This window comes from Schistocerca nitens, chromosome 3, assembly GCF_023898315.1.
Source record: "Schistocerca nitens isolate TAMUIC-IGC-003100 chromosome 3, iqSchNite1.1, whole genome shotgun sequence".
NCBI lineage: Eukaryota > Metazoa > Arthropoda > Insecta > Orthoptera > Acrididae > Schistocerca > Schistocerca nitens.
Genome location: NC_064616.1, coordinates 607,568,703 through 607,582,044, shown reverse-complemented (window position 1 = coordinate 607,582,044; position 13,342 = coordinate 607,568,703). Strand labels below are relative to the sequence as shown.

Here is a 13,342-nt window from a genome sequence, read left to right as displayed (position 1 = left end):
GCCAGATCAAAATGTCTCCCTCTCACTAAGGTCAACCGGCTAAATCCCTTTCACGAACCGTGTCCCTCAATCCCTCGCAATACCCACGCTTGGGACGCAACATAAATAAAACATTTGGTGCCAGGTGTGGGGTACCACAAAGGCGCATAGGCAAATAGGAGGTAGGAGCCAGTAGCTTTTGCTACAGCGACTGTGGCAATTGGCAGGAAGTTGTGGCGACTCGCAACTCTCAGCATTAGTAGCCCCACTATGGCAGATTCCAGAAAGGTAGTCCTCGCAGGTGCAGGGCAATGCAGGACAGCGGCAGCGCGACGCGGAGCGACGAGGCACAGAGGTGCCTAAGTAGCCAGCGTTCGAGACCGAGCGTCCGGGCCGAGCAGCAGCAGAAGCAGCAGCAACTGTAGCAGCGGCAGCCAAGGAGAGCGACGGGGTCGGCACAGCCCAGCAGAGCGGCGGCCGACGCATCGCAGCAGCGTGGAACAGCGCAGGCACAGAGACAGCGCGGGACAACGCGGATCAACAGAACAGACGGTGCACCACAGGAGAAGCGGTATGGCTCTTAAGTGGCAAGTTGTGCAACTCATCGTAGTGGTAACAACATAGAGCTTCGCTGCATCAGGGTATGAAACAAACGATTTCAAAGTGACCCCAATTCCAAGCTCATCAGGACTATATTACGATAACATAGGACAAGTAGAAATATACAGTACCACATGGAGAATAGTCATATATGTAAATCTAGATGTAATAACAGAAAGATTTCCGAAACCAGAGAGATACGGTAAGGCAGTGGTACAGAGGTGCCGAGAAATACTGAAGCAACTAAACGTAAGATTAATAGAATGTAGAGTACTAGATCAGCAAGTTACACATCGCGTGGAAAAGAAAACAGGTCTGCAGCAACTAGTACAACAACTCACAAAACACGAAACCAAAAGAAAGAGAGGAGTATTCAACTTTGTCGGACAGGTAAGTAAGATACTGTACGGAATGTTGGATGAAGCGGACGCAGCATACTGTAAAGAAAGGATAGACGCTATGCAGAGGAACTCTGAAGGGTTGCTGAGGTTAACTAAGGAACAGGTGGCAGTGGTAAGGGCCACATTGGCAGGAGTAAACAGGACAGTATATACACTAGATTCAAATGAACACATTCTAAAGACAGGCATGCAAAGATTAGAAAGGTTCATGAAGGAATACATGAAGGAAACAGATATGGGTTTTAAAAGAGTAGCATCTTTTGCCATGGTAACGGAACAAGTATTACAACTAGCGGCAGTGTTTGGCCAAATCGAAGAGGAATACGAGCAGATGATAAATGCCATTCTAAATGCTCAAAAGGGAATACTGCAGCCTCACATCATTAACCCAGTCCAAATTGTGAAATATCTAAGTTTAATACGGGACGAACTAAAAGACGTGAATTTTCCTGTTCCTCTCGCGGATTCTTCAGGCTACCTCTTGTTAAGAATAATTGATTTAGATGTTTTCATCTCCGGTAGCATACTAGGGTACATAATTAACATTCCTTTAATAGATAGTAACAATTTTAATCTGTACAGAGTTCTCCCATTACCAAAAGAGATCCCAGATATGAAGGGAAGATACGTATACATACAGCCAGAGAAAGAATTTCTACTGATAGATGAATCCAAAAGGCAATACGCAAAACTTTCTGCGGATGAGCTAAAATGTAAAGAACTGAGTAAGAATAGGCGACTGTGGAGACAGTCATTCGCATTGCTATCGACATTCGACCATGAGGAGTGCGAAGCCAAATTGTTACACAACCGGTAAGAGAAATTCCGGAAGATTGTGTGCGAAAAATAGTCGCACTGAACCAGAGCCTTTGGACCTATCTAAACAGTAACGAATGGCTATATGCAGCTCCTAAGGAATAAGGACTAACAGTTTTATGTGGAAAGGAACCCCAAAGGACTTATTAATGAAAGGGGTAGGAAAAATAAGTTTTTATAGTAAATGTAAGGGGTATGGAACGAGAGTGTTCATACAAACAGATATAGTAATTCATAGGAACGTAACGAAGAAAGATGTAATACCTCAGATTAATTTAGAATTTGACTGTTGTGTTGTAAACGAAGAAAAGAAAAATGTCTCAATGCTAACATTAAAATTACCATTGGATCAGGTAGTAACACAATTAGACGATTTGAAAGTCGCTGGGAAAAGACTGGATGATGTCCAGCGAATGGCAGAAAGGCAGGAAGAAGAACTCAAATATTCCAGATATTTTACACATTACTCAGTAACTACATATGTAGCTATAGCAATAGTCATTTTTATTATAATAACATATTGCTGTAAAAACTGTAGATGATGTAAAGAATGCTTCAAAAGCGTATGGAAATACTATGACGATAGTGACTGTTGTGGTAAAGTATGTATAAGAAACACCATTGTAAATCAGTACCCAGAGACTAGCTAATAAAGAAACTGAAGATGTGGTAATATATGAAAGATGTGGGCAAAACCAAGAAGAGTCAGTTCTGTTCAGAAACAGGCGTTAGGTAAAATCAAAAGATAAAATATATTAAAAGTGTCTTAAAAAAAGGTGAAATCAACGTTTAGTGTTTTGTCCATGTTTTATGAAACTGTACCTACTATGTAATTGTAATTACTAACGTTGAATGAAAATGGTATTTTGTATCAATGCTTTTAGAAAAGTACCTTGACAAATGTATGTTTGATAAATAGTAGTTTGTATCAATGCTTTGTAAAAAAAAAAAAAAAAGTACCTTGATAAATGTATGTTTGATAAATGTTATAAAATAATTGTGCCTAACAAAGAACTTAATGGAATTAAGTGTACTGAATGTATATGAAAGAAAATAACATCTCAAGTGTTGATGTAACAAAGAAAATGTAAGCAAGTGACACAAATAAAACGCGAGTGTCACAATTGACGCTACTCCGAGGAGTAACGGCAATTTCCCTGTCGGGGGAGGTGTTGTAACCGTAGAAACAATCCAAGTCTAATTACAGTCGTTTTCAGGCAGTACACCGAGAATAGTATGTAGGAAGGAGTGAAAACTGTAGCGCTGGATGCCTGGCATGGCCGAAGGGTCAGCCAAGGCGGAAGTCAAACTGTTGGGCAGCGGCACTTGATAAGAAAGCAAACAGCCAACAGATACAAACGAAGCTCTGTATTAGACTTGGCCTTCCTGAGAATGCAATCACCATGCAGTTAGGGTGAGCTGTAATTATTCGGAATAAACTGCAATTTGTTAAAGTTAGCAAGACTTTAATTCTACCCGCTTCCTAGCCTTGTACCTTCACACTGGGGATTTACACATCTTAGCCAGATCAAAAAGTCTCCCTCTCACTAAGGTCAACTGGCTAAATCCCTTTCACAAACCATGTTGCTCAATCCCTTGCAATACCCATGCTTGGGACGCGACAACACGCTCCACACCATTACAGAGCCGCCACCAACTTCCCCTGCTGACATGCAGGGTCCATGGATTCATGAGGTTGTCTCCATACCTGTACATGTCCGTCTGCTCGATACAATTTCAAATGAGACTCGTCCAAGCAGGCAACATGTTTGCAGTCATCAAAAGACCAATGTCGGGGTTGAAGGGCCCAGGTGAGGAGTAAAGCTTCGTGTTGTCGAGTCAGCAAGGGTACACGAGTGGGCCTTCAGCTCTGAAAGTTAATATCGATGATGCTTTGTTGAATGGTTTGCACGCTGACACTTGTTGATGGCCCAGCATTGAAATCTGCAGCAATTTGTGGAAGGGTTGCACTTCTGTCGCATTGAGTGATTCTCTTCAGTCATCGCTGGAATCTTTTTCTAGCTGCATCAATGTCAGAGATTTGACATTTTACCGGATTCCTGATATTCACAGTACACTCGTGAAATGGTCATATGGGAAAATCCCCACTTCATCGCTACCTCTGAGATGCTGCATCCCATCGCTTGTGCATCAACTATAGCACCATGTTCAAACTCACTTAAATCTTGATAACCTGCCATTGCAGCAGCAGCAGCAACTGATCTGACAACTGCGCCAGACACTTGTTGTCTTATATAGGGATTGCCGAGCAGCGCTGTATTCTGTCCGTTTACATATCACTGTATTTGAATATGCGTGCCCATACCAGTTTCTTTCGCGCTTCAGTGCAGCTTTGTTATCATTTATATCGTTAAACTTCAGTGTCATATTATGATAAATGCTCAGACCAAAAGAATCTGCAGAGAAAAGTTATTTAACGAATCTGTAGTTTTGGAGCTATCAGTTAGTTCTGAGTCAAATGATTTTTATTATTTCACAGGTTAATTGGGTAGGACAACGTTTTTTCCATGCAGCCTCTGACTATGATACAGGATAAATTATAATGACACTATTACGACAAGAACAATTGCTACTCACCATATAGCACAGATGCTGAGTTGCAGGCAGGCACAACAAAAAGACCGTCAAACAAAGCTTTCGGCCAAACAGGCCTTCATCAGATTTGGATAATGTACACACACACACACACACACACACACACACACACACACACACACACACACAGTCTCTGGCTGTCAATGCCAGACTTGCCCTTGGCAACCAGAGACTGTGTGTGTGTGTGTGTGTGTGTGTGTGTGTGTGTGTGTGTGTGTTATGAGCCCTAATTTCTCATATCATTTTCATGGTCCTTACAAAAAACAAATGTTGGTGGCAGTACAATCATTCTAAAATCAGCTTCAAATTCTGGATCTCTAAATTTACTCAATAGTGTTCCTCGAAAAGAATGTCACCTTCCCTCCAGGGATTCCCATTTCAGTTCCCAAGTCATCTCCACAATACTTCTTGAATTCCTCAATTCATTTTTCATTTATTACCATTGTAGTTTTCCATTCTACATCTACATCCATACTCAGCAAGCCACCTGACGGCGTGTGGCGGAGGGTACCCTGAGTACCTCTATCGGTTCTCCCTTCTATTCCAGTCTTGTGTTGTTCGTGGAAAAAAGGATTGTCGGTATGCTTCTGTGTGGGCTCTAATCTCTCTGATTTTATCCTCATGGTCTCTTCGCGAGATATACGTAGGAGGGAGCAATATACTGCTTGACTCCTCGGTGAAGGCATGTTCTCGAAACTTCAACAAAAGCCCGTACCGAGCTACCGAGCGTCTCTCCTGCAGAGTCTTCAACTGGAGTTTATCTATCACTTTCGCGATTACTAAATGATCCTGTAACGAAGTGCGCTGCTCTCCGTTGGACCTTCTCTATCTCTTCTATTAACCCTATCTGGTACGGATCCCACACTGCTGAGCAGTATTCAAGCAGTGGGCGAACAAGTGTACTGTAACCTACTTCCTTTGTTTTCGGATTGCATTTCCTTAGGATTCTTCCAATGAATCTCAGTCTGGCATCTGCTTTACCGACGATCAACTTTATATGATCATTCCATTTTAAATCACTCCTAATGCGTACTCCCAGATAATTTATGGAATTAACTGCTTCCAGTTGCTGACCTGCTATTTTGTAGCTAAATGATAAGGGAACTATCTTTCTATGTATTCGCAGCACATTACACTTGTCTACATTGAGATTCAATTGCCATTCCCTGCACCATGCGTCAATTCGGTGCAGATCCTCCTGCATTTCAGCACAATTTTCCATTGTTACAACCTCTCGATACACCACAGCATCATCTGCAAAAAGCCTCAGTGAACTTCCGATGTCATCCACAAGGTCATTTATGTATATTGTGAACAGCAACGGTCCTATGACACTCCCCTGCGGCACACCTGAAATCACTCTTACTTCGGAAGACTTCTCTCCATTGAGAATGACATGTTGCGTTCTGTTATCTAGGAACTCTTCAATCCAATCAAACAATTGGTCTGATAGGCCATATGCTCTTACTTTTTTCATTAAACGACTGTGGGGAACTGTATCGAACGCCTTGCAGAAGTCAAGAAACACGGCATCTACCTGTGAACCTGTGTCTATGGCCCTCTGAGTCTCGTGGACGAATAGCGCGAGCTGGGTTTCACACGACCGTCTTTTTCGAAACCCATGCTGATTTCTACAGAGTAGATTTCTAGTCTCCAGAAAAGTCATTGAACATAATACGTGTTCCAAAATTCTACAACTGATCGACGTGAGAGATATAGGTCTATAGTTCTGCACATCTGTTCGATGTCCCTTCTTGAAAACGGGGATGACCTGTGCCCTTTTCCAATCCTTTGGAACGCTACGCTCTTCTAGAGACCTACCGTACACCGCTGCAAGAAGGGGGGCAAGTTCCTTCGCATACTCTGTGTAAAATCGAACTGGTATCCCATCAGGTCCAGCGGCCATTCAATGTCAAGCACTATGATATTTAACATCAGCATTTGAACATTATGATCTGAGAGACCACTCATTATAGGACATACACTGTGACTCTGCAGTTTCCATACATCTATATTTTACCTTCATGACTAGTGCTTAATGGTCCATTCTTCATCTACCAGCAACTTTACGATACTAGTCAGTTTTCCAAAGATGTTTAAAACAATGTCAGACCACTCTACGATTTTCTGTTAACTTGATTCCTAAAATCTATAGTTTGTGTGTTAAATGTGTCGTTAACTTGGCAGTATTTTCCTTGAAAACTCTAGTGTTGCTTTATAAAGGAGTTTCAGATCATGTCAACTCTCTCTAACCCTAATCAGACTGGAAGTTTGTCTAGCATTATTAGTGGCAATCTTTTAAAGACATCTGAATTTTTGTGGCAGAGCAGTAACAATCATAAAACCTCAACAAATGCCGAAAGTGTTCAGCATAATGAAAATCTAAGTTACTATAATGGACGTAATTCTTAATATTTTTTGCCGACTTGCAAAATCGGTCATTAGTTACTCTGGTGAGCAAGAAACATAAAAAAATATTAGGAGAATGAGTAACAAACAATCTCTGCATCGTTGTTCAAGACATTGCCAGATAACAGAAGCTACTGTCAGCATGGGATACGACTTCTAAGTCAGCCATGCTTGATGTGGTCTGTTGTTTGTGTTGCAGCACAGCAATTTATTTTAGGGAAATTTTAATAATATAAAAAGGTACACTCATCTTAAAGCAGTGTTTTGTTAATGTTTGTGATATTTAGATTTCAGGTTAATAATTGTGTGTTATTTGTCTCATTTTTTTCCATTACCATGGAGCACAACAAACCACCATTTCAATTGTTCCTTCTCTGATGTACAGTTAATTAAATAAGAGATTTCTTTTAAGTAACATGTTCACTAACAAACATTACAGAACCACCACAATTATGCTGCTGTCTGCAACAACTATTGTCTTACATTTAGAAAAAATCAAAGGACAAGAGAAGAGCCAATAATACCATAATATATTATACAAGCATGGCATATTTAGTTACAAATTTTTGTAAAATTGATGCCAACAGCTGGTCAGTTAACACACAACTGAAGCAGAGACTTATTTTTGTCTCACTCATTATTAGAGAAAATTCAATTTTAAACTATCATAATTTTTTACTTTTATTGTCAGGAAATGTGAAAGTATGGAAGACATTATACATACCGCATATGATGCAATTAAGAAGGCAGCATTGACACGCTTTTGGACATCCATTGTTGTGTAATGAACAATCTTCTTCTTTGCCAGAGAAAATGACTGAGGGAAAAAAAATTAAAATTATCAACTGTATTAAGAGTTTTATGAGTTTCCATTAGTATCAGTGTTTCAGTGACACAGGTAAAGGATCAACACATTTTTTATACAACCAAACATAGTACATATTACTATCAAAACATGATTCAGTTTTCACAAGCTATTGTTGGAATACAAAAAACAGTTTTCCTCTGGAAACATGTTTTACAATGAAAATTTATCTTGAAAATAATTATGATAATGAACACATCCCTCTATATGCCAAATTACAGGAAGCTTGAGGCTTACATACATTTTCTAAAACATTTATAGTGGTATTTAGATCTGTACAATCAATAAGATGAACTTAACATGAAAACACAATTCATAACAGGTAGACATAACAGCCGAGTGGCCCTTTTGTATATTATATAACACTGATACAAGGAGAGTCCCAAAAACAGTTCCCTGGGTGTACCAATGTGTTATAAAAAAATTCATATATTTTTAATACTATGGCAAGTGGTCTCTTTCAGGACAACATTGTGACTGAACACTTCCCACTACTACATTTACTTAACATTCTCAGTACTGACCCAATACTTGTGCATGTCAGCAGAATCCAGGCAGTGTTAGCTGTGTTCAAAAATTTATATCTTGGAAAATATCAAACCTACAAATACAAAATTAACACACTTTTCAGCTCAGTTGGTCTTCTTTAATATGCAATGATGAACAGAATCCTGCATGGTTAACATTGGCACATTATATTATTATGCACGACATTGTTTTTGTAAAATTAAAAGAGTCATCATTCATGTAGGTAGAGTCAATGAGTTCATGAATAAATTATGTTCAGTGTTTAATATTGTATTTAAATACAATAGCACTTTCTACATAGATCTATACTGCATTTTCGTATGAAATATTTGAAAACAGCTTTCTATACAGAACGCCACACAGCACTGTTCGCATGGATAACATGTCTCCTTGCAAGATGCTTTCCCACTTCCTTTCTTTGATTCTGAAGAACAAACATAACATGTGGGAGGAATATTTTTTGCTTGTGGGTGGTAAATGTGGAAGGAAAAGTCTGTGTAAGTCAGCCTACAAATCTGTTTTGTTTATTTGGAGCAGATGGCACGACTGGTAATGAAATCGGTTATTGCCATTATCTTGGTCTGAAATGAAGTGTGTAACCAAAATGCATTCAGTACTCCCAGAGAAGGGAGGAGGGGGGGGAGGAAGTTTCTGCCACCATTTTACAGTTCTGTGCCTGAACTCATCGTACTGCGGTCGCCTTCAACCTGTGTAATCCGAATTATCTTCGCTACCTACAGCATTGAAACGTTTCCAAAATTCAGCAAATCGGCAATTTCTTCATCAGATAAATCATGGCATGCCACTTCTCTTTCACAGAATACCAATAATGTGCTCAAAACACAGGTGACAACAATGACTTGTAACCAACGAAATCAAGACACATATTCACGCAATCTATCAGTGCAACAAATAAAAAAACTATATAAACATTGTATATCGATAGTCAGAGGTGGAAAAAAAAAGAAACGCAGTGATTTTTAATCAACAAAAGATGCTGGCCCATAGAACCTATGGGCTTGGTGCTTTTGGAAAGAAGCGCGAGCCATAGAATCTACGGGCTTGGCGCTGAGACGGTTAACCTGTTCAAATTAGGCTCTTCAGGCATGCTCTTAAATTGGGCCAAATTTTTACACATACAGTACTCTTTTTGCATTTGTGTTTAACTGGATAATGTTATGCTTATATCAAAGGCAGAAACAATTCAAGAACTTTCACTGCCAACAAAATAATTTATGATGTTTGGTACAACAATACACTTACATAATAATAATAATAATAATAATAATATCACCACTTAATATCAGACAGTCCTATATCGGAGAAGAATGAAAACCCTAAGAACAGGAAAAAGGTATGCCCATAGCCTCAGCAGAAAATATGCAGAAGTCTAGGAGTAGCACGTCTCTCCAATAAGTAGTATGACCACACACCAAACACAGACACGACAGCTGTATGTAACACTGTCCGGTATGACCAATACATACCAACCAACCAGTTACAGCTAACACACTTGACATCGTTGTATGTCAGGCAGATAAAAGATTAGGACTCTTATTCGAAGTATCAGTCTCATGTGATAGCAACATTAATGACAAGGTTGCTCAGAAAAAATTGAAATAGAAGAATCTGAGCAACAAGGTTGGCAACGTAAAAACTGATGTCATGTCAGTTATCATTGTTGCCCTAGGATCAACACCATCTAACCTTAAGCACATTCTATCAGGAATCCCAGGGCATAGTTAACAAAGCGGAAAAAAAAGAGAGAGTACTTTTTGTGTCCAACCGAATTTTAAGTAAAGAACTGTACAGTCACTCAAGTGACCAGGTCAACTCCTGAGGAAGCTGGAAGTAACCTGGAATGGATTTGACTGTGCCCAACAATGTAATCTCCGTTGTGAATAATAATAATAATAATAATAACAATAATAATAATAATAATAATAACAGTAGTCATAAATGTTAATACAAACATGAGTATAGGTATAAAAGTAAGACATTATGACATGGTCAGTTGTATGAAACAGAAATGAAGTTAGGCTCTCCCAGTTAGGGACTTTGAGGTATGAGAAGGACCTATACTGAAAGGAGGGCTATCACTTACAATAGCATACAGTGTGCACGCAAAAGCAGGGGCAGACATTATTGTTGTTTTAGGAGACAAGTCATTTACTGCCTCATAAAGCGAAAGATGTGACTTAGTTCTCTGGTATTGTGAATGAAATCATTCCAAAGTTGGGTCCTCATTATGAAACAGAAAAAAAGGAAATTACGGAGTACATCCAGTTGGCAATGAGGCCTTTAGGGGTGATACACATCATCAGATTGGGAAGGATATCAGTTCTGCCCTTTCAAATGATCCATCCCGGCATTTAAGGAAATTATTCTACACCTAGAACTGGATGGCCGAACAGGCGTTAGAACTACTGTTCTCCTGAATAATAGACCAGTGTCATACCGCTGTACTACCTCGTCATACCACTGTACTACCTCTCTAAAGTTATGAAAAATAATTATAAAATGTGGTTGTGTGATTGAGTAAGACAGAAAGGCTTTTGCTCCAACGGTAACACTTGTTTCTGCTGTGTTGTTCAGACTAAAGTGTTACTGTAAGAGAGAAGGGATTGCACATGTTGTTCCGATGGTAAAGCAGACAAGAGTGTATGAAAGTCTCAGTACTAGTCTGTGTTTAGCTAGGGTAAGTGTGCATAAATGATTAACATCATGGATATATAGAACACGAGCATTCAGTGTCAGCACCAAGCAGTGTGAGCTTTGCAGCATTCACACTGACCGTACTTCACACTGCACGCTCCATATTCTCCATCACTTGCCACAAGACCAATGGACAGCATTACATATGAAGACAAATGTCACCATAAATGGCCACACTCACAATAGAGCATATTGTATCCTTCTGTGCCCCTTTATGAGTTGGCGAATGCAGAGATCTGGCAGAAGTCACAGAGAAGACACGTCAAGCCTCGGAGGACTGCCATCGATGGCAGCACCGCAAACACTGAAATATCTACCTCATCTGCCACCTACAAATGCAAACACAACAGATATCTCTGGTGATGAAGATTGGATTGAGACATCATTGGGGTTGAGAGATACCTGGAGGTAACTAAATTACTACAAGCTGGCTTAACAGAACACAAGGCCTGCACTAATACAGATTTTTTTATCAGAAATTACTCACAGAAACTGTCAATTTTCTTCTCTTTCAGGAGGAGGAAAAAGGTTTTTCTTATCCTTTTCCTTTCAGAATGGAGCATCATATTTGAAAGAGTAAACATTTGTTACAAGAACAACAAAATCAGCATGCAGCTCAGAAAACAACAAATGAAGCTCAGAATTACAAAGATTCAGTGCTGCCTCCACTATTTCATCCATTCAATGCCAAAGTGGGAAAATGGTCCAAATATTAGAAGCAGCTTGAGCAGCAATTCTCAGTACATAACACTCACGCCAAATCTCGCTGTTCATTTTTCTTATTTGGGCCAGTGTAGGAATCTTTAGACTATGCAGAAAACTGTTTCCTCAAGTAGTAGCCCACTCAGACACTCTAGTGAGAAAATTAAATGAATCTTGTGAATTTCAGATACATGTTTCAGAAAGGGTGAACAATCTAACCAGTCCTACAGAGAATGGATAGCAGAACTTACTGGCATGACAAGAAATTGCAAATTTAACTGTATTTGTGGAGGTTTTTAACATGGCTGTCAATCAGCGACTGTTGTATAATACAAAATTTGAAAAACACAGCCCTCAGTCGCGAACACAATTAATTTGTGACCTAGGTTTCGGTGTCACGAGGGACACCTTCTTCGGACAAAATTAAAACTAATTGTTACAGCATAACGTACCAAAAAATATGAAAGCTGCGGTCATACCTGACAGTGTCAGATAGTCGGAATTAAAATAAAATGCAACAGAGGTGCAAGTCACAAGGGGCTGCCATGTGTCCTCTGCTACAGTCAACACAAAACTGAAACATCATGCGAATCGTGGGCCACGGCAACTTCAAGACAATACCACCATCTGGAGGTTAATTGGTAAAACAAGCTATTTCGTAAACATCTCTCATAACTTCAGAGAGGGAAATAATCAAACACCTGAACAGTGTACATGAAGTAATTACAATATTTGTGGAGCTTCATTTCTGGGTGAAATATTCATAATGATAGTGCCCAGAATATAGCACACAATAGAATTCAAGTGGAAATCTTAAATTGTCAAAATCCCTGTCTGAGCGACGTCCTTCAAGTGACAAACTCTGGAAGTACAAGACTTCGTAGAGTTAGATCTTCATGTACCCATAGTTCCAGCTGTGAACGCCAAGCATTCTATATGGGATTGCAAGTCACGAACTGTTCAAGTTGCCCAGTGCAGCAAGTATAAGTAATTCACAGCATGACTGAGCCAGCACAACCACCCTCACAATCCAAAGTCATGTGCACAGCACCTCATCACATACAGCAGTAAACATTTGAACATAGCTTTTTCTGCCAAGCTGAATGCTGACACTGACATAAAATGAGACACACACAGCGAATGTGCTTACAGGAAAACTGTAAAGCGTATTCCATTCCACACAGACCTCACCAGCAGAAAACGGGAATTAATACTGTTTCACAAATGGAATTCAAAGGTGCTCCTTCTAGCAGGGCTCACTCCAAACCTAAGTGAAATCACATGAAGCGCAAGCTTAAAAGCACACAGCAAAACCTCGTTGCTGAAAGGTCACATCAGCTTTCCCTAGACAGCCTCCATCAAGATTCAAAGTGTAAACATCTCAGGGCAGAATACAGCCCTTCAGATTCAAAGGAACAGCCGCAAATTGTTCTTTACATTACAAATACTCAACCAAAATGTGAAATTTTGGCTAGATACTGTGGCTTCAGTTACTTTACTCAATCAGCAAACTTATGAACAGTTAGGATGCCCATTTCATGACTTACAATGGCAAAAGAATTTCTGTTCTCGGGACATGTACACTATAAGAAAAAAACAAAAATATAGCCAATGCAGTGATATTCATTATAGTGCAATTGAGCCCTAGTCCAAATTTATTTGGAATCAAAGGATTCAATATGTTCAGTCTGCATATTCTAGATAATGTATA

General features: G+C 39.7%; 1 protein-coding gene across 1 annotated transcript in view; it reads right to left on the bottom strand.

The window, feature by feature from the left end:
- The window catches only part of LOC126248543 (dual specificity protein phosphatase CDC14C-like), a 206,727-nt gene that overhangs the window by 141,948 nt on the left and 51,437 nt on the right, over positions 1–13,342 (bottom strand). Inside the window, exon 4 of the mRNA XM_049949604.1 lies at positions 7,546–7,638. Coding sequence (XP_049805561.1) covers positions 7,546–7,638 — 93 coding nt within the window. The remainder of the gene's footprint in view (positions 1–7,545; positions 7,639–13,342) is intronic.